The 21,758-nt window shown below is 41.2% G+C and overlaps 1 protein-coding gene across 2 annotated transcripts in view; it reads right to left on the bottom strand.

Annotated features, from left to right (window-relative positions):
* Nucleotides 1–21,758, bottom strand: part of LOC133658170 (serine/threonine-protein kinase TAO1-like) — a 55,105-nt gene that overhangs the window by 11,272 nt on the left and 22,075 nt on the right. For both annotated transcript variants that reach the window (XM_062059876.1, XM_062059875.1), the window contains exons 3-20: nt 15,232–15,303; nt 15,049–15,150; nt 14,845–14,890; nt 14,653–14,749; nt 14,446–14,559; nt 13,889–13,980; nt 13,716–13,809; nt 13,530–13,611; nt 13,290–13,457; nt 13,004–13,204; nt 12,698–12,826; nt 12,355–12,591; nt 12,153–12,281; nt 11,856–12,059; nt 11,521–11,760; nt 11,221–11,433; nt 10,738–10,920; nt 8,485–9,053 (exon numbers count right to left, since the gene is read on the bottom strand). In XM_062059876.1, coding sequence (XP_061915860.1) covers nt 8,529–9,053; nt 10,738–10,920; nt 11,221–11,433; nt 11,521–11,760; nt 11,856–12,059; nt 12,153–12,281; nt 12,355–12,591; nt 12,698–12,826; nt 13,004–13,204; nt 13,290–13,457; nt 13,530–13,611; nt 13,716–13,809; nt 13,889–13,980; nt 14,446–14,559; nt 14,653–14,749; nt 14,845–14,890; nt 15,049–15,150; nt 15,232–15,303 — 2,928 coding nt within the window. In that variant the 3' untranslated portion in view covers nt 8,485–8,528. The remainder of the gene's footprint in view (nt 1–8,484; nt 9,054–10,737; nt 10,921–11,220; nt 11,434–11,520; nt 11,761–11,855; nt 12,060–12,152; nt 12,282–12,354; nt 12,592–12,697; nt 12,827–13,003; nt 13,205–13,289; nt 13,458–13,529; nt 13,612–13,715; nt 13,810–13,888; nt 13,981–14,445; nt 14,560–14,652; nt 14,750–14,844; nt 14,891–15,048; nt 15,151–15,231; nt 15,304–21,758) is intronic.

The raw sequence follows: 21,758 nt of genomic DNA, 5'->3' as shown, positions 1-21,758 counted from the left end.
CGGGTGCCACATGCGGCCCGTTAAGCTTTTCAATCTGGCCCGCCGGACATTCCCAAATTATTTTTTTTACATCTTTAAGATTGAAACTGTAGCTGCCATTATGATGTGCAGTGATGTTTTACAAATTACCGTAAGTCTTGAAGTATACATAGTATTTCAATGGTTGGAATCTGCGCTTTTGCATGATATACTAGTTACTATGGTAATCTAATTAGTTACTATGGTAATCTAAGTCACAACAGCTTAGACGAGGCACCAAGCAGTGTGGGTGGGTGGGTAGCATTTCCACAGAGTGTTTCCAGAGCGGCCAGCCTAAAATGCGGGTTTTGGGGACAGACGCAGAAGGACATTTTTACAACAAAGTTCGGAAGCTTAATGATATATCAAATAGTAGGTGTTTTTTTTTTTAACTTTTGCGTTCATGTTTTTGTTGCGTTTCGCTTGATGGCAAAATATGTGGATGGAGAGCGGGTGTGACGTTCATATGTTGTCAATATTCAATGTTTTATCCTTCATAGTTAATATTGTAAATACCACATTTTTTATTTTCATCTACATTCTGGGTGTCTCATACAGTAAAAAAAAGTAAAATTCCAGTCCGTTTTTGAAGGCGGTCTGTCATAACGTTTTTAGCTTTCAATCAGACATTATTGTGAGGTTTTGCATTAGTGTTCCTAAAAATAGATATGCCGGCCCCCAGACACATGTTTTTCTCTAAATTTGGCCCCCGGGTCAAAATAATTGCCCAGGCCTGCGCTAGAGAATGAAGAGTGATTGAAACTCCGCATGTCAACATCTCCGTTCGGTGCCACACCAACAAAATGCCCAAGCAACCATTTCCACATCAACACCGTATGAAACAAATAGTCAACAACAGAAGGAGATAACGTCCGCAGGAACCTACCACATAGTGAAGGACATACACTCTTTGATTTCCTATTATGCAGCTCATTTTTATTTGACACTTATTGAAATATCTTGTGTGACATCATGCACAAAAGTGCACTTTATTTCTTTTAAACTATTGTAGTGGTGTTCTGTACAAAAAGTGCACTTTAATTTAGTGTTGTTTTGATGATGTCACTAAGATGACATCATGCACAAAAGTGCACTAATAGCTTGTTTTAAAATGTCTGACAATTTTGCACTTTCTGTTTGGAAATGACATGAATGTTTGTGCTACTGCTTAATAACTGTTTAATAAATACACCTTTGCTAAATTGACTTAGTTGTGATTTCCCTCTCTGCGTGAAAGTTTAAAAGTAGCATATATTAATGCAGTATGAAGAAGAACGTTTTAATGTAGACACATAGAATCATCATATTGCTGTGATTATATGCATCAAGTGTTCATTCAAGGTTAAGGCAAATATCGAGATATATATGGTGTATCGTGACATGGACTAAACATATCCACATATATATGGTGTATCGTGACAAGGACTAAAAATATCCACATATATATGGTGTATCGTGACATGGACTAAACATATCCACATATATATGGTGTATCGTGACATGGACTAAACATATCCACATATATATGGTGTATCGTGACATGGACTAAACATATCCACATATATATGGTGTATCGTGACATGGACTAAACATATCCACATATATATGGTGTATCGTGACATGGACTAAACATATCCACATATATATGGTGTATCGTGACATGGACTAAACATATTCACATATATATGGTGTATCGTGACATGGACTAAACATATCCACATATATATGGTGTATCGTGACATGGACTAAACATATCCACATATATATGGTGTATCGTGACATGGACTAAACCTATCCACATATATATGGTGTATCGTGACATGGACTAAACATATCCACATATATATGGTGTATCGTGACATGGACTAAACATATCCACATATATATGGTGTATCGTGACATGGACTAAAAATATCCACATATTAATAAAAGGCCATGTCGCCCAGCCCTAGTTGGAACACATCCTCCGGTTCCCCTTCTTAAAGAGATGAATATGTTTATGTCGCGATATACATTTACGAACATTGAAGTTAAGTTAAGCCATCATTTTAACGTCGGTTGATGTGATGTTTAGCTAGCTGCTAGCTACATTGAGTAGCTAAAACACCCCAATACTAAGTAGCCACGGAGTCATGTTCCTTATGTTTACAGTACAGCTTTTCTTTTACAATCGTTTATATTCGCTCACATTCCAATAAGTGAAGGAATAGTTTAGATTTGACCTCGTTTCACCTTCCCCTTTGCTAGCATATACGCTGCTACAACCTTAGCAGTGTGGCTAACTCCTAGCACGTCGTTGGGGACTTCCTCAAACTACAATAACACAATGGTGTTGTTGGTAATTAATTAGGCGTGTACTTACTTCAACTACAGCGTCTCCAGTCGGCATTCCATACAATTGTTTGGTCAAACATTAACATTTGTTTACATGCTTGTCAGCCAACACGCTGCGTTTGCTTCCGGTTCGGTGACCAATCAAAGCGCGGCTCAGAAGTAGTGACGTCACAGAATGCCATTAAATACAAAGAGCCAGTTCTACTAAAATTACTTTATTACAGCTGATTTATTTTTTTAAATAATCCCTCTGCCAAGACAATGGTGCATTATACAAACAAAATAGTACATTTAAATCTATTCTTATTCTGTTTAATATTTTTTTTTTATACAATTTGAATTCACTTTTACCATTTTGTCATGTTTAGCATGTTCATAAACTCTCAAGACCATCTATACAATTTATTACAGGTTACAAGTTGTAGTGGTAATGTGCCAAAAAATAAAATAAAAGAAGAATACTGACATCTTCAAATAAATGCAATCTCTTTTCACTGGATTTGTCTCGAGTGTTCGGCGTTGACCACTGGAGCAGATGTGACTTGTTTCCAAGTCCGCTGATGAGGGGTGAAAACACGGCGAGGAAAACAACGTGGCAACATCAGGGCTTGGCAACTATGGCAGTGTGCAGACCACAGAAATAAATGGCCACCTTCACTGCCTACTGCCAATTCAGTACCCCATACATGTTTCAGGTAGTCAGTAGGACAAAACTTGACATCAAAGTTAAAAGTACAAAAACAAAAATGTAATCCAGGTTGTGAAGAGTTCGCATGGATGACAAGAATATATTCAGGCTCTCTCTGACATAGTCATAAACAAACATTGACATAAAGTGAACAAAACAAACTGAATGTTGGCATGGAGGGCCAGGCAATGTTGATCCAACATTCAAACTCTTGGCTTTTGGACAAAAGGAAAAGATACATTCACCTTTTCATTGACCAGTACATCGGGAAAATAATGTCCGCTTGCAGTTTTGGTACCAGAACCCTGACTATTACCTTATCTACACTGTGTGATTGTAGGCAATTGGGATGTTTTGTTGGTTAAAGATCAGGGCAGGCATATTTTACATGCTTCACTTTGTCATTGTATTCATGTAGATTGCAATATTTCTGCCATCAATATAGTCTGTCAGTTTCTGAAATATAAAATGTTCCAATACACACACACACACGCATACATACATACATACGGACAGTTATGATTGTGTAATAAATGCATGCCTCTTTCGTAACTATTTAAACAGGACCTATGATGATTTTCCTCTTTTCTGACTTATAAATGTTACAATGCTGGATACCTGCTGAACAATGCCAAAGTATTAAATCATAAGGTTTCCAAGCCGATAACTTCCTCTTTCTCGATACCTTATGTTTATCTATTATTTCTTAAATGTTGATTTGAGTGTAGTTTATGCCCTTCTGGGGGTAAGAAAGACTCAAGGTGGATTTAACAAACTACCTAAGATTTGTCCTAGCCAAATATGACATCACAAAGGTAGCGATAACACCACATGCATAAATTAACCAAGCTTATGTCCTGATTTAATCTATCAGTGTGTGGCAATCACGTTGTATTTGCTAGCAAAACATATATTGGAAAAATAGCAGCAATTAAGAAGTAAAATCCATGGCTCCAGAAGGTATGCCGTTGAGGGGTCCTGCGTCTTCAGGTGCGTGTTAGGCATCTCTGATATCGCAGCGGTAACGTGTATCACTTATTTGGCTGTACTGGTTTATCTCGGATGATATGATTAACAGTTTCGCCTGTTTGGACATACACACAGCATGGATATCAAATGCAGGAGAATGACACATGTTTACATGGGGAAATTGTCGATCCCTTTGGCCCTACGGTCATCTCTGGCGGGCTATTTACACTTTTCAGTAGGACAATGAGAACGGCCAACAGCTTTACTTCGGCTGACTTTTGACTGCTGATTTTTTTTTGGCCAGTGCAAGCGTCTTCATGGGCTTTTGAGGCATAAATGTTGGCGAACGAATTTCGTGAAAAAAAGTATGTGCCGATTAATGCCATTCACAAATGCCGATCCTCTCTGGGTGACAAGCCACTTCCCACACGTCTATTACAGCAAATATACAATTTCCTAGTAGCTTAAGTATCATTATCTACTATCATCATCACTGGCGGACAAGGCTCAACATGTTACATATTAGGGGTAGTATGAGGATATGATTGATACTAGAGTGATCATATTTGTTAATATCCATCCAAATTATTCCACTTATCAGAGGCCGGGTCACGGGGGCAGCAGCCTAAGCAGAGAAGCCCAGACTTCCCTCTCCCCAGCCACTTCGTCCAGCTCCTCCCGGGGGATCCCGAGGCGTTCCCAGGCCAACCGGGAGACATAGTCTTCCCCGTGGCCTCCTACCGGTCAGACGTGCCCGAAACACTTCCCTAGGGAGGCGTTCGGGTGGCATCCTGACCAGATGCCCGAACCACCTCATCTGGCTCCTCTCCATGTGGAGGAGCAGTGGCTTTAGTTCCTCCCGGATGACAGAGCTTCTCACCCTATCTCTAAGGGAGAGACCCGCCACCCGGCGGAGGAAACTAATTTACCCGTGATCTTGTCCTTTCGGTCATAACCCAAAGCTCATGACCATAGGTGAGGATGGGAACGTAGATCGACCGGTAAATTGAGAGCTTTGCCTTCTGGCTCAGCTCCTTCTTCACCACAACAGATCGATACAGCATCCGCATTACTGAAGACGCCGCACCGATCCGCCTGTCGATCTCACCATCCACTCTTCCCTCACTCGTGAACAAGACTCCGAGGTACTTGAACTCCTCCACTTGGGGCAAGATCTCCTCCCCAACCCGGAGATGGCACTCCACCCTTTTCCGGGCGAGAACCATGGACTCGGACTTGGAGGTGCTGATATTTGTTAATATCCTTCTCAAAATTGTTTTTGCTGAATAATTCCCTAGACACAGGGGGACTTTGAGGGCAAAAACGATTTCAAAGAGCAATAGACAGTTTTTGTTTAGGTTATAATGTACTACGGACTTTGTGTTGCTCAAACAATTGTGTCATAAAATAGAATAAAGAACTACTTTAAATATTGTGTTGATACTGTGCAACTATCAATAGGACGCACTAGAAATAAATTTTAAAAAATGTACATTTACACATTTAATGGCCAATCTCACTCATGGATGATCGGTATCGGAATGAAACCTTGATGAGAACAGCCCTAATATGAAGTCTGTGTTTTGTTTTCCTTCTTCGCAGAGTTAGCAGGAGATTTGGATGTCTTCGTCTGAAAGGAGCAAATAAGTCCCGCTAGACGGACATAGGCCCTGTTTGTTGACACTGCAACAAGGGCAGGGCCTGGAAGGGTTTATTTGCATCTAAAAAAGGAACGCCACCTCAAACGAAGAGTTTTGCAGGCATACTCAGAGAAGGGGTTAAAAATGTGACAATGGAGCAAACTTTACACCAACGCATATCCTATACATTTTATCTAGACCTCAGGAAAGTGTGTGAAATGTATACTACAATCATCATAGGTCTTGCCCTGCTCAAGTGCTCGATCCAACATTTGTTCTTATTCTATACTGAACAAAAATATAAACGCAACACTTTTCTTTTTGCGCACATTTTTCCGTGAGTTGAACTCAATGATCTAAAATTGTTACTGTATACATAAAAGACCTATTCCTCTCAAATATTGACAAATCTCTATAAATCTGTGTTAGTTATTATCTTTGCCAAGATAATCCATTCCACCTCACAGGTGTGGCACATCGAGATTCTGAATAAACTGCATGATTATTAGACGATAAAAGGCCACTCTGAAATGTGCAGTTTTGCTTTATAGGTGATGGGTTGTTTTCAACTTCCAGTAATTGTGTACAGATCCTTGCAACATGGCGCCGTGCATTGTCATGCTGCAACATGAAGTGATGGTCTCGGGTGAATGGCACAACAACGGGCCTCAGGATCTCGTGACGGTATCTCTGTGCATCCAAAATGCCATCAATAAAATGCACTCGTTGGTTGTCCATAACAAATGCCTGTCCATTCCATAAGCCCACCCCCACCATGGGCCACTCCATTGACAACGTTGACATCAGCAAACCGCCCTTCCACCTGACGCTACACATGCGGTCTGCCATCTGTCCGGAACAGTGAAAACCGGGATTCATCCGTGAAGAGAACACCTCGCCAGCGTGCCAGATACCATCGAATATCAGCATTTTCCCACTAAAAGTCGGTTACCACGAGGAACTGCAGTCAGGTCGAGACCTCGTTGAGGACGACGAGCATGCAGATCAGTTTCACTGAGACGGTTTCTCACAAAAATGATTTGGTTATGCAAACCAATTGTTGCAGCAGCTGTCCGGGTGGCTGGTCTCAGACGATCGTGGAGGTGCACCTGGGCTTGTGTGGTTACACGTTCTCTGCGGTTGTGAGGCCGATTGGATGTACTGCCAAATTCTCTGACACGCCTTTGGAGACTGCTTATGGTAGATAAATGAACATTCAATTAATGGGCAACAGCTCTGGTGGACATTCTTGCAGTCAGCCTGACAACTGCACACTCCCTCAAAACCTGCGACATCTGTGACATTGTGCTGTGATAAAACTGCACATTTCAGAGTGGCCTTTTATTGCGGGCAGCCTATGCACACCTGTGTAATAATCATGCTGTTTAATCAGCATCTTCATATGCCAAACACGTGAGGTGGGATGGGTTATCTTGGCAAAGAAGAAATGCTCACTAACACTGATTTGTGAATATTTGAGAGGAATAGGTATTTTGTGTATATAGTAAACGTTTTAGATCTTTGAGTTTAACTCATGAAAAATGGGAAAAAAACTAAATGTTGCATTTATATTTGTGTGTACTTGTATGTTCTCCCTGTGTGCATGAAGCAATATTTTCAATATTCAGTCACCCTTTGTTCTTTTTAAATTTAGCACCGTTCCATGTCACCTCACTAAGCAGTGGTGTCATTTTCCTTTAGTATGGCCAAGCCTGCGGTCATGGTCATGGATTTTAGGTGAAGGCTACTAGCTTCTAAAATAGATTCTGTTGTTTTTAGTTGAATTAAAAGGAAAATAGCCCACAGCATCCACACATTCAGCTTAAGTTTCATAGTGTGTTTTCACGCACAAACACGAAGGTTGCGGTGTACCTCTTGAAATAAAAAAAATATACAAATCACAGCACACACCTTGACTCCAAGGTTCTTTGCCACCCAAGTCCAATATTAACTTTGAAAAATATCTTGCATTTAGCATAAAGTGCTTTGAGAAGGCAGCAGTTTTAAAAAGGCACTAAAATATTCAAGATATCGATTTTTTCTAAGGCAAATTGTCTCTGGACACGGATATGTCACTTCCACCACCATTTTAAAATCAGGACAATCAAAATATACTAATATGTACATTGTTTCAATTTGTCATATTTTTTAAGACTACTTAGCACATAGCACTGTACAAAGTGAATACAATTGGGCCTTGCAGAACTGCAGAATCATGAGTGCTATTGAATCTTATATACATTCACACTATTACACTATTAATATTGAGGACCTATCTTTGATAATACAAAAATACTAGAAAAGGCACTAGTCAAATGTGTAGCCTCACACAGACAGAAAATAGTGGTTTGTTTATTTGGTTTCACGTTTGAGTTGGTGGTCAGGAAATGAGAAAGTAGTGAACTAAATAAAGACTGCATCAAATGCATCTCGATGACCATTACAGCAGGCTGGCATCCCAACATTGTCTATAGCCTCGGAATGGGCCAGTGTAAAACTGCAGGGGACCTATTAAATTAAACATATTTTTGTTTACTGTGATTGACACGAGTCAAAGGCTTTTAACAGTGTTTTCATGTGCAAAATGGAAGCAATCGCTGTAAATGTATTGGTTTAACTTATCAGTAAAACTGCCTATTTGTTGACACTTAAATTGCCTATGTAACATTAACCTAAATGACCTGTATGCTTGCTGATAAACTGCTGTGAGGAGGTGCTGCACACTTTTGCAGCACCCTTTGACCTGAGCAAGTGTTTAATGACACATCCACATGTGTGCACAGTAGAAGGAAGTGGAGGGGAGGAGTAGTGGAAAGATGGCACTGCGGAGCTCACCCGGTATTTGTTGCTGCTGACTGTTGGACTTGCATCGGTTTAACTTATGTGTAGGAAAAATGGGATCCGTTGGATATTTGAGAGGTCACGCTGGTACTCCTGCTCATGCCCGGCACACTGTGGCCCCCGGGCTGTGTCCCCCCCATTCCTTGGGGGCTGTTCTGTGCACCAGCACTGCTGCGAGAGACAGCTGATGGGTGGCCCCAAGGTTGTGGAGCCCCACCACCCTGCATGCCTTGCCCCCAGCTGTGCTGCATAGATGGACCCCCAGGACTTAAGTGATGGTGGCGATTGCTGCTTTGGTGGCTTGAGCCTGTGCTCAAGATGCCACTGCTCCTGTGTGGCCCATGAAAGCTCCCTGATGGCTGTTGACGTTGCCCCCAACTTTCCTGGGACCCAGGAAAGCTATGGCCAAGAGCCTCTGGGGAGACGTTTGATAGCACCATGTTGCTGAATCCCAGGCGCATGCTCTCTGAGTCGAAAGCCTCAATCTCTCGTGCTTGACGTTCCAGCAGGCTTCGGATTCGCTCCGAACGATCATTCTGCAAGGACACCATCTCCTCTTCGATCTTGAGGACAAAAAAATAGGGTTAAGAACAAACTATTCCTGAAACAACTGTTCTACAGCGTCATTTAGTAAACACTCCGTAACATATACTGTCCTTAAGTACAAACCCCGTTTCCATATGAGTTGGGAAATTGTGTTAGATGTAAATATAAACGGAATACAATGATTTGCAAATCCTTTTCAACCCATATTCAGTTAAATATGCTACAAAGACAACATATTTGATACTCAACTGATAAAAAAATATTTTTTTGCAAATAATCATTAACTTTAGAATTTGATGCCAGCAACACGTGACAAAGAAGTTGGGAAAGGTGGCAATAAATACTGATAAAGTTGAGGAATGCTCATCAAACACTTATTTGGAACATCCCACAGGTGAACAGGCAAATTGGGAACAGGTGGGTGCCATGATTGGGTATAAAAGTAGATTCCATGAAAAGCTCAGTCATTCACAAACAAGGATGGGGCGAGGGTCACCACTTTGTCAACAAATGCCTGAGCAAATTGTTGAACAGTTTAAGAAAAACCTTTCTCAACCAGCTATTGCAAGGAATTTAGGGATTTCACCATCTATGGTCCGTAATATCATCAAAGGGTTCAGAGAATCTGTACAAATCACTGCACGTAAGCAGCTAAGCCCGTGACCTTCCATCCCTCAGGCTGTACTGCATCAACAAGCAACATCAGTGTGTAAAGGATATCACTACATGGGCTCAGGAACACTTCAGAAACCCACTGTCAGTAACTACAGTTGGTCGCTACATCTGTAAGTGCAAGTTAAAACTCTCCTATGCAAGGCGAAAACCGTTTATCAACGACACCCAGAAACGCCGTCAGCTTCGCTGGGCCTGAGCTCATCTAAGATGGACTGATACAAAGTGGAAAAGTGTTCTGTGGTCTGACGAGTCCACATTTCAAATTGTTTTTGGAAACTGTGGACGTTGTGTCCTCCGGACCAAAGAGGAAAAGAACCATCCGGATTGTTATAGGCGCAAAGTTGAAAAGGCAGCATGTGTGATGGTATGGGGGTGTATTAGTGCCCAAGACATGGGTAACTTACACATCTGTGAAGGCGCCATTAATGCTGAAAGGTACATACAGGTTTTGAAGCATATGTTGCCATCCAAGCAACGTTACCATGGACGCCCCTGCTTATTTCAGCAAGACAATGCCAAGCCACGTGTTACATCAACGTGGCTTCATAGTAAAAGAGTGCGGGTACTAGACTGGCCTGCCTGTAGTCCAGACCTGTCTCCCATTGAAAATGTGTGGCACCTAAAATAGCAGAAGGGAGACCCCCGGACTGTTGAACAACTTAAGCTGTACATCAAGCAAGAATGGGAAAGAATTCCACCTGAGAAGCTTCAAAAATGTGTCTCCTCAGTTCCCAAACCTTTACTGAGTGTTGTTAAAAGGAAAGGCCATGTAACACAGTGGTGAACATGCCCTTTCCCAACTACTTTGGCACGTGTTGCAGCCATGAAATTCTAAGTTAATGATTATTTGCAAAAAAAAAAAAAAGTTTATGAGTTTGAACATCAAATATGTTGTCTTTGTAGTGCATTCAATTGAATATGGGTTTAAAAGGATTTGCAAATCATTGTATTCCGTTTATATTTACATCTAACACAATTTCCCAACTCATATGGAAACGGGGTTTGTAGATAATACAAGAAAATAACCTTTTGTTCCAGCAGCGCTCTGCGTATCGACAGCCTTTGCTCCAGCTCTTTCCTTTCACGGTCGTGCTGTGCGTCTGTCTGCATCTTGATCTTGCTCTGATAGGCGTTAAGAAGCTCCAGCTCTTGCTGAAGCTGCATCCGGAGGCCTTGGCCTTGTACTACTTGAGTCTCATCAAGACGAAGCTGAGAATTTGTGGAAAAATATAAAAAAATTCAATCATCATTCATACATTTAAATAAAGAACAACGTGTTTTCCTATATTATGGCCAGGTACATGTTTATGGACATATGCCAGGTGTCAGCTGTCATTGTGCATTTTTGAGATAAGGCATTGATCGGTTTAAATGGACAATGCACCAAGCAGATTATTAAAGTACAAAGGCAAATTTGAGGCCACGATGTAAGCAAAGTCAAGTCAATAAGGCAACATGAAGGAGGACACTTTTGAATACTTGGTATAATATTGACTGAGTAGGACTCACAGCCTGAGTGGACATCATCTCAGTGATGGAGTGGTCATACTGCTCTGCCAAGATGGCGAGTTTGCGGTGCTGCTCCTGTTTCAGTTGCTTCAACACTGCCTTGTGATCTGACTTTGGTGTGGTCTCCAGCAGATGATTCCTCAGTGCCTTGTACTGCCGCGTCTGGATTTTGCAGGTGTCCTGAAACTGCTTCTTGATTTGTAGCTCTTTGGACTGTCAAATTACAATGAACCGAAGACACTCTGGTCAGTCAGTGGTGTCTATGAATGAACATGCACAGCCTTTATAGATGCTTCTCACCTTGAGGCTCTTGGGTTGTTGTCGAACCTCCATGACGTGCTTCCGTCTCAGTTCTCGCTCCCTTCTCTTGTTGTATTCCTGCTGGTTAGTGAGCTCTGTCTGGTGCTGCAGGCGGATGAGTTCGGCCCTTGTCTTCTGGATAGTGTTCAGCTGGCGGAATTCCAGTTCTTGCATGGATTCGTGTTGTCGTAGAAGCATGGCATGTTCCAAGTCCTTCTGAGTCTGCCGTTTGTTAAGCTCCTGATGGTCGGAATGTTGGGAGGAAATGATACAATGACAATAAGCAACAAAACCAATTCAGCTTGTCAGTTAATTAATCATTTTTTTATACCTACCTCACGCACTAAGTCCTGCTCAATGTTGTGGCGAGCAATCAAGATCCTACGTTTGAACCTGCGGGACTCCAGTTCCAGATACTGCCTTTGTCTGCGCTGCAAGTTGGCCTCCTCTTCTGCTTGGAAGTGTTGGAAATTCTCCTTTTGCTTGGACAACCACTCCTGCTTCTCCTTCTTAGGTGTTGATTGGTTTTCATTCAACTCCTACAGAGAAGCATATTTTAGATAAACAAAGCCATGGGCTCCATAGTAATGTGACATGCTCTTTTAAAAAGGTAGTAGAAAAACATTAACAACCTCTTTGAGTTGTTCCTTGCGAAGTTTGTACTCCCGTTTCTGTGATTCGAGGAAACTATTAAGTTCCTTCTTCTGCTGGCTCTGAATGTGTTGTTGGAATTTCTTCTCATCGTTGCTAAATGTTTTTGTCTGTAAAAACCAACACACACGGACCAGTTAGCACCATGCAAAACAATTTCAATGTCATGCTGTGCAAGCATACATCTTTCTCTATGGACCCTTGGTGCTTCTTGATCAGTTTATCCATCTCCTGAAAAAAGCTGTTCCTCTGGTTCTCCAGTTCCTTGTCCAGGCGTAGTCTGTGCTCTTCCATCTCTGTTTTCAGCTTGTTCTCCAGGGCCATCAACTGCTTCTGGTGCTGCCGTCGCATGCGCTTGTAGCCTAAAATTTGCTCCCTCAATTCAGAGTCCTGCTCGTGCTCCTTAATCTGGCGAGTGAGCTTGAGAACACAGGAAGAACGGTTTGTGACCAATGACAATCAAAAACATGCAGTATTTTTGTATTCACTCATGCTAGTTCTATTGATAGTGAAATAGAGTTATTACCACTGAGGCTGTGCGAATTGTTGCAAAGTGTTCTCGGTTCCGTTTTGGCCGAGGAGGGTTTGCGGGTTGGGACTGAGGCTCATTTGACCGAGTGTGGGGTTCTGAATCTTGATTATTAGCTGCATTCTCCTAAAAGTTAAGCAAAATCTTTTTAAACCAAATTGATGACAGCTGCTGCAAAAACTACTATTGTAATAGCATTTTCCAAAATTATCACTTTGTATTCCCTGCACATCTAGATATTTTAAGTGAATGAAAGCACAATTAAGAGTTTTCCAGTCAAGGTAGATATAATTCAGTTTTTACCCGTCTGAGATGTTTGACAGAGCTGTTAGACAAGACTGTGTGGTCTCCCTCCATGTCCACTTCGCTTTTGTCATCGCCGGCGTCTGTCAGACTGTTGACAGAGCTGCTCTGGGAACTGGCACTAATTGACATACTCGGAATGGACTGGTTGCTCCCCACACTGTTCACGGTACCCGTTCTACCCACACTGTGTTCTGGTTCCTAAAAATAGTGCACAGTGTTAAAACAATGCTTCGTAATATATAGTTCAATGACAATTATAGAAAAGGATGCAAACTCAACAGACCTCCTCTTCATCTGGAGCTTCAATGGTGGGGCCATTGTGGGCTTCGTGAAACAAAATCTTTTTCATTTTGCGATATTGCAAATTGTCCAGCTCTCGCACCGCATCTTTCGTCCGATTTATAAGGTCCATTAAAACTGATTCAGGACGCTCACGTTGGACAAACGCATGCTGGAGGAAGAACAGCAAACATACCACGTGTTAACATTAAGGAGTAAGAATAATTATTGTGACTGGTTTTACCTTCAAGAGCTCCTCGGAGTTTGGCCTATCTTGTGGACTTTTCTGTAGGCAAGAATCTACAAAGTTTCTGAAATACTCAGTCCTAAAATAAGTAAATAAACGCACACCAGAAAAAACAATGAGTCTCTATATTGTCTATAAAAGAAATAAAACAGTTGCTCTTTCAAAATGTATTGAGCAACTCACCATTCACTGGACTGCAGCATGGGGCTCTCATTTTGTGCTATATGGTATAAGGCACTCATTGCATTCATATTGAAAAGTGGAGGCTTCCTCTCAGCTATAAAGTAGACACAAAGTAATGAATAAGCAGAATATGGCTAAAGATCAACTATGACAATTGATGACAGTGACTATACCTAATTCAATGCAAGTTATTCCTAAAGACCAGATGTCTATCTTCCCATCATACTGGCCCTCATCCATAGCCAAGATCACCTCAGGGGCCATCCTAAAAACACATTTAGCAGAGTACAACTGATGACTGTGAAATGTATACAATGTATGTAGTCGGGGGATTTTTTGACTTGCTGATTTAGTAAGTTTAACCCCTTAGAAAAATATGAATAGTCCAGAATTTGTCTAAAGTTTGCCATCCAAAACCTGAATGAAAGAAAAATTTAGCTCTATGGCATCAACTTGACTCAATTTGTTTGAAGGGAGGGTGATGTTAAATATGACACCATCCCACTTGTCAAACCAAGAAGTGGAAATGCTCTCTGCTTTGGAGCTTTTTCCTCTGCTAAAGGTCCCTAAGATGTGTGCACCCCTAGTTTTTATACATTTTGTCTCTCGGTTACCATAACAATTTTGGACTGTTCATGTATTTGTAAGGGCTGAGCTTAGAAATCAGCAGGGCATTAAATACTTATTTTCCCCACTGTAATTGGTGTACAATGAGTGTTTCTGAGCGTACCAATATGGTGTCCCAACAAAAGAGTTGGCTGGGCAGGCGATGGAGGCTGAGCCAAAATCTGCGAGTTTTACCTGGCCTGGCTCCGTCAGTAAGATGTTTCCTGCCTTGATATCTCTGTTAAGCACATGAGAAGGAAAACGATAACTCTGCAGACAACACAAAAAGCCTCAAGTCATCTGCTCCTACAAATCATGCTGGAACACTCACCGGTGAATCATGTTGTGGGAGTGAAGATAAGCCAAACCTTGAAGAGCACCATGGGTTATTGCAGCTATTTCAACTTCTTGAAGGGGTTTCTTGTGAACTGGATGGAATTAAACAATTAGTGGCATTGTAAACCAAGAATTAAAAGTCAGAAGGATTATTTTGAAAGGGGTCCTTTGCACAACTTCAACTTACCCTCTAATAGATCGGAAGCAGAGCCTAGACAATACTCCATCACCAGCTAAAACAGACATATCTTGTGAAAACGGTTTGATGCACTTCTAACATACTGTGGTTTAAGTGAAACTAGGAAAAGTAAGTGTTTGTAAGACACCGGCCCAACAAAGCATGCACATGACTCCAACAGAACCCTTAATGTGTTCTCATTTTGCTTCTCACCCATGCAGTGTTCTCTCGCAGGTAACAGCCTTTGTACTCAATGCTGTTTGGATGTTGTACTCTTTGCAAGAATTTTACCTCCTTGATAATGTCTTGCCATTTCTGAAGAGAGTAAAATGCATTTAGGTCTCACAGCCAAAATGGGCGGCTAATCATTATGAAGTAACGATTAGGGGGTCATACCTCACTGGACTGCTTTCCACTGTAAGACATTTTCTTGATGGCCACCACCTCGCTAGTTCGCACATCCTGTGCCTGAATTACAAGCATAAAAGATACAGAAAATGAGACAATGCTCCTTGTTTTAACTTTACTAAAGGTCGTAGTCATACTAGGTCATTCAAATATATATATATATATATATATTTTTTTGTCCTGTGCAGCTTCTCAGGCAAATCATATAGTTGATGTAGATGCCCATATCGGCTGTTCAGATTTACTTTACAAAAGAGAAGTGTGGGATACTTCTCTTGTTGCCTTATTTGTATTTGACTTTATTAAATGTATTTATATTATCATTTGGTGCAGCCGGGCCAGAGCAGGAGGGGATAGAAAGAGAAAAAAAGGAAGACAGGAGGTGAAATTGTGGGGACAAGAGGGGGATAAGACAAAGAGACCAAAACAACAGCAAACACAACAACAACAACAGAGCAACATAATCAAATAGGATATGTACAAATATGATGGTAAAAGTGATAGCAAAGAAGCAGTTAGCGAAATAAATAATACAGAAATGACAATGAGCATTATTACACTACAAATGGATCAATACAAATACCAATAGAAATATCACTATTGATAAAGAACAATACCAATAATTGACCTCTATTATCAACAATACAGTTGTTCAAATGCAACAATACATATATGTAATGATAACTAGAGATACGAAAGAATGCAGAAAGATGGAGGGGAAGAAAGAGAAGCAACCTATATTAACCTTGTAGATTGTTATAGTAAAAATAGGTTAAGCTTTGTCAGTGTGCCATATGTTACCCAGTTTCCCCTAGGGCAGACCTGGGCATTCTGCGGCGCGCGGGCCACATGCGGCCCTTTGTGAGTCCCTGTCCGGCCCGCGTGAGGCCAATCATAAATTACAAAATACATTTAAAAAAGTATCTATGTCGAGTGTGCAATACAACGGTGCTGCTTTTGTTTTGAAAAGCGTTATTTGTATTACTTCCGTGTGGACGTATGCGCGTGCGTGATTGTGAACAGCGGCAATCACAAATTACAAAATACATTTTAAAAAAACATCTATGTCGTGCGTGCAATACAACTGTGCTGCTTTTATTTTGAAAAGTGTTATTTATGGACGTATGTACGTGTGTAACCTGTGAGTGAAGGTGCACAGCGACAAGTGATGCCCGGTTACCCCCGAGATGTCAGCTCACGCTAAAAAAAGAAAAGTTGATGACGAATGGCGTGTTTCCAACAAGACATGGACTGCAAAGTATTTCTTTACAGAAATTAAAAGGTAAAGCCGTGTGCTTAATTTGTGGTACACATGTTGCTGTGTTTAAAGAATATCATTTGAATCGCCACTACACGACGAAGCACGAGGAACAATACCGGAATCTGTCTGATGAAGCGCGCGCAAGGGAGCCTGATACGTTGATGGTAAAACGGCAAACCCAACAAGGACTTTTTGCCAAATGTCACACCCCCAGAGATGCAGCTGTCAGGACAAGTTTCGTCATTTCTCACAAAATCGCCAGAAAAAGTAAGGCGTTTTCTGGCAGAGAGTTTATTAAGGAGTGCTTATTGGACTCTGTTGCGCTGATATGCCCGGAGAAGAGGGGCGCATTTGAGAACGTGTCACTCTCCCGACGCACTGTAACGAGGCGGGTTGAGACCATCGCTGGAAACTTGGAGCTTCAGCTGGCTTTGGATGAGAGCTGCGATGTACGTGACACCGCCCAACTTCTTACGTGGGATAACTGCAGACTTTCAAATCAGGGAGGAGCTGGCAGCCATGCAGTCAATTAAAAGGGACAACCACAGGTAATGACTTGTTCACATAGGTAAATGCGTGTTTGGACATGTTAGGACTGAAATGGGACAAGCTGGCAGGTGTGACAACAGATGGTTGTCCAAATCTGACGGGGAAAAATGTTGTACTTTTAAAGAGGATGCAGGATAAAGTGACAGGAATTAACTCTGTGCAGAAATTGACATTTTTGCATTGTATTATACATCAGGAAGTGTTATGTAAGACAGTGTTAAAATAAAACCGTCAAAGGCAATCTGCTTTTGTATAAAGTTAAGTTAGGTAAAATGAAATGATTATTATTATTTATCTTACGGTATATCAAATATAATATTGAGCAAAATTTAATTGAAATATTGTCGACGTGGCCCTCCAGCAGTGCTCGGGTTGCTCATGCGGCCCCCGGTAAAAATTAATTGCCCACCTCTGCCCTAGGGCAACAACGTTTATATGTTTGATGAAACGTGATTATGTGCATGAGTGTATGTATATGTACAGTATGTGTATATGTATGTTTGTACAGTGAATGTATATGTACAGTATGTGTATATGTAAGTTTGTACAGTGAATGTATATGTACATGTACAAACCCCTTTTCCATATGAGTTGGGAAATTGTGTTAGATGTAAATATAAACGGAATACAATGATTTGCAAATCCTTTTCAAGCCATATTCAATTGAATGCACTACAAAGACAAGATATTTGATGTTCAAACTCATAAACTTTATTTTTTTTTGCAAATAATAATTAACTTAGAATTTCATGGCTGCAACACGTGACAAAGTAGTTGGGAAAGGGCATGTTCACCACTGTGTTACATGTCCTTTCCTTTTAACAACACTCAGTAAAGGTTTGGGAACTGAGGAGACATATTTTTGAAGCTTCTCAGGTGGAATTCTTTCCCATTCTTGCTTGATGTACAGCTTAAGTTGTTCAACAGTCCGGGGGTCTCCCTTGTGCTATTTTAGGTGCCACACATTTTCAATGGGAGACAGGTCTGGACTACAGGCAGGCCAGTCTAGTACCCGCACTCTTTTACTATGAAGCCACGTTGATGTAACACGTGGCTTGGCATTGTCTTGCTGAAATAAGCAGGGGCGTCCATGGTAACGTTGTTGGATGGCAAGATATGTTGCTCCAAAACCTGTATGTACCTTTCATCATTAATGGCGCCTTCACAGATGTGTAAGTTACCCATGTCTTGGGCACTAATACACCCCCATACCATCACACATGCTGGCTTTTACACTTTGCGCCTATAACAATCCGGATAGTTCTTTTCCTCTTCGGTCCGGAGGACACGACGTCCACAGTTTCCAAAAACAATTTGAAACGTGGACTCGTCAGACCACAGAACACTTTTCCACTTTGTATCAGTCCATCTTAGATGAGCTCAGGCCCAGCTTAGCCGACGGCGTTTCTGGGTGTTGTTGATAAAACTGTTTTCGCCTTGCATAGGAGAGTTTTAACTTGCACTTACAGATGTAGCGACCAACTGTAGTTACTGACAGTGGGTTTCTGAAGTGTTCCTGAGCCCATGTGGTGATATCCTTTACACACTCATGTCGCTTGTTGATGCAGTGCAGCCTGAGGGATCGAAGGTCACGGGCTTAGCTGCTTACGTGCAGTGATTTCTCCAGATTCTCTGAACCCTTTGATGATATTACGGAGCGTAGATGGTGAAATCCCTAAATTCCTTGCAATAGCTGCTTGAGAAAGGTTTTTCTTAAACTGTTCAACAGTTTGCTCATGCATTTGTTGACAAAGTGGTGACCCTCGCCCCATCCTTGTTTGTGAATGACTGAGCATTTCATGGAATCTACTTTTATACCCAATCATGGCACCCACCTGTTCCCAATTAGCCTGCTCACCTGTGGGATGTTCCAAATAAGTGTTTGATGAGCATTCCTCAACTTTATCAGTATTTATTGCCACCTTTCCCAACTTCTTTGTCACATGTTGCTGGCATCAAATTCTAAAGTTAATGATTATTTGCAAAAAAAAAATGTTTATCAGTTTGAACATCAAATATGTCCTCTTTGTAGCATATTCAACTGAATATGGGTGGAAAATTATTTGCAAATTATTGTATTCCATTTATATTTACATCTAACACAATTTCCCAACTCATATGGAAACGGGGTTTGTATGTGTATATGTTTGTTTGTACAGTGAATGTATACGTACATGTGTATATGTATGTTTGTACAGTGAATGTATATGTACAGTATGTGTATATGTATGTTTGTACAGTGAATGTATACGTACATGTGTATATGTATGTTTGTACAGTGAATGTATATGTACATGTATGTGTATATGTATGTTTATTCAAATAGTGTTTAAAAGACACATAACGTCTTAAGTCTGGAAAGCTTGACTAGTGTATTGGTAATTAGTTATGGTCAAATTTAGTGTGCTTCCCCCCTCAGTCAAAATGGGAAAAAAAAAAGCCATGACAGCACGATTGAATGCACACACACGGCGTAGCCTAGTGTGCAACATTCCTAAGTCAAACTGTACAATGAACAATAACACCTTGACAGTTTTTAATGATAACCATCTTCTTAATGCTTCTTTATGTCACCAGCTCAAAATAAAAATGATCTATATACCAAAAAATATAAGAATACACATTGGCAGTGATGGGCAAGCTACTTGGGAAATGTAGTAAGCTAAACTACAAGCTACTCTCGATTAAATGCTGCTAAACTACAGGGGAAGCTATCCCGGGGAATTGTAGCAAGCTACACGGCAAAAGTAGTTTGCTACATTTAACAACATTTATATCTATGGGCCCACATGTATAATATCAATGTTGATGTAACAGAGTGTACAAATGGCCCCTTTTAGGGTCCATTTTTATTAACTAGCTATACTTTAGCTGGGGACAACCTACATCTACTTCAAGGAGTCCCCGCACCCCATTGTATATTTATTTAGTTTGCCTTTTCTTTGGCCGACCCATATAATAGTATTAATTTTCTCTACCTACAGTAAAAAAAACAGCATATCTTGACAAAAAAACAAAACAATGATGTGTGTTTGGAAACAGTAATGGTTATATGCGGTAAAACTAAGGTTTTGGGCATTGTTTTCACGAAACGCATACATTTGTCTAAATATAGCCAAGAACACGCATTATTGTGGATTTCCTGGATGTTGTCTACTTCAGTGGTCCCCAAACTTTTTTCCACCACGGACTGGTTTAATGTAGGCATTACTTTCAGGGACCGGCTTTCCACTTGTGCCAGATAAATACAGCAAAAATAAGTGCAAGACAAACACAACTCACTAGAACGCTGAATTAGTGGGAGCCCTGGACTTGTTTCTTTGCAATGAGGTCCGCAGCAGGTTGGGACTGCAGATGGAAATTAGCCTTTGGCTACAATCTGTCACATTTATATTTTATATGTACGTGGCGAAGTTGGTAGAGTGGCCGTGCCAGCAATCGGAGGGTTGCTGGTTACTGGGGTTCAATCCCCACCTTCTACCATCCTAGTCACTTCCGTTGTGTCCTTGGGCAAGACACTTCACCCTTGCTCCTGATGGCTGCTGGTTAGCGCCTTGCATGGCAGCTCCCGCCATCAGTGTGTGAATGTGTGTGTGAATGGGTGAATGTGGAAATAGTGTCAAAGCGCTTTGAGTAGCTTGAAGGTAGAAAAGCGCTATACAAGTATAACCCATTTATCATTTTTTAATGTGCATTGTATCATGTCACAAAGTTATAACGACTATAACAAATGGCAACTTCCTATGAGGAGTTTTATTGTACATCTATTAACAAGCTTATTGGTGTGTCTAATGGGACAGGCGAAAGTTAAGTTGCAGAAAATGTTGTTTATAAATTATTTAATGTTATATATATATATATATATATATATATATATATATATATATATATATATATATATATATATATATATATATATATATATATATATATATATGCACACATATATATGCACATATATATATATGCACATACATATATACATATTTACATACATACATACATATATACATATATACATATTTACATCAATCATATTTACAGCTATCAGCTGCAGGGGGTGACAGGGAGACGTCCATGTCACTGCTCCGCCACCAGGAGACGTTCCAGGATTAAAGGAGTGAAACGTTGGTGAATGGTGGTTCCTGGCTGATGACCCTGCAGCTGACCCGTGGGCACTGGAGGAGGTGCGACAGGCAGCAATGCCAAGCAGGAAATACTACCTACCTGTTCATTAACTGAAGTTCTGGAAACCCCAGTGACTACTGTGAACAGGGCAGTTGGAGTCCAGGGAAGACTGGAGGACAGCCAGGAAAGACTGGATGGCAGCAGGGAAAGACCGCACCGGGAGTGGACGGCTAGTTACCCAACCCACTGGTCTCTCGCAAGAGGGACACCCACCTTAACTACGAAGAAATCAAGGAAAAAACAACCCGCAGGCCCTCCGAGAGGCGGGATGAAAGATGGGCCTAACATGACGGACCACACGGTAACGACGATGGCAACGGAAACGGATAACGAGAACATCAGAACTCCAGTTAATGAGGAGAAGATCCTCCGAAAGTGTGCTTGCGGATGGGAAAAGGTGACCACGTACAGGGGACTGCGAATCCACCAGGGGAAAGCAAAGTGTGGTCAGAGAGGCCAACAGCAACCTTGCACCGCGGCAGCGGGTGAGACAAGAGGGACCAGAAGCCAGGTAGAA

This window comes from Entelurus aequoreus, linkage group LG10 (genome assembly GCF_033978785.1).
Source record: "Entelurus aequoreus isolate RoL-2023_Sb linkage group LG10, RoL_Eaeq_v1.1, whole genome shotgun sequence".
Lineage (NCBI taxonomy): Eukaryota > Metazoa > Chordata > Actinopteri > Syngnathiformes > Syngnathidae > Entelurus > Entelurus aequoreus.
The sequence above is the reverse complement of the archived record's forward strand: the minus strand, read 5'-3'. Positions and strand labels throughout refer to the sequence as shown.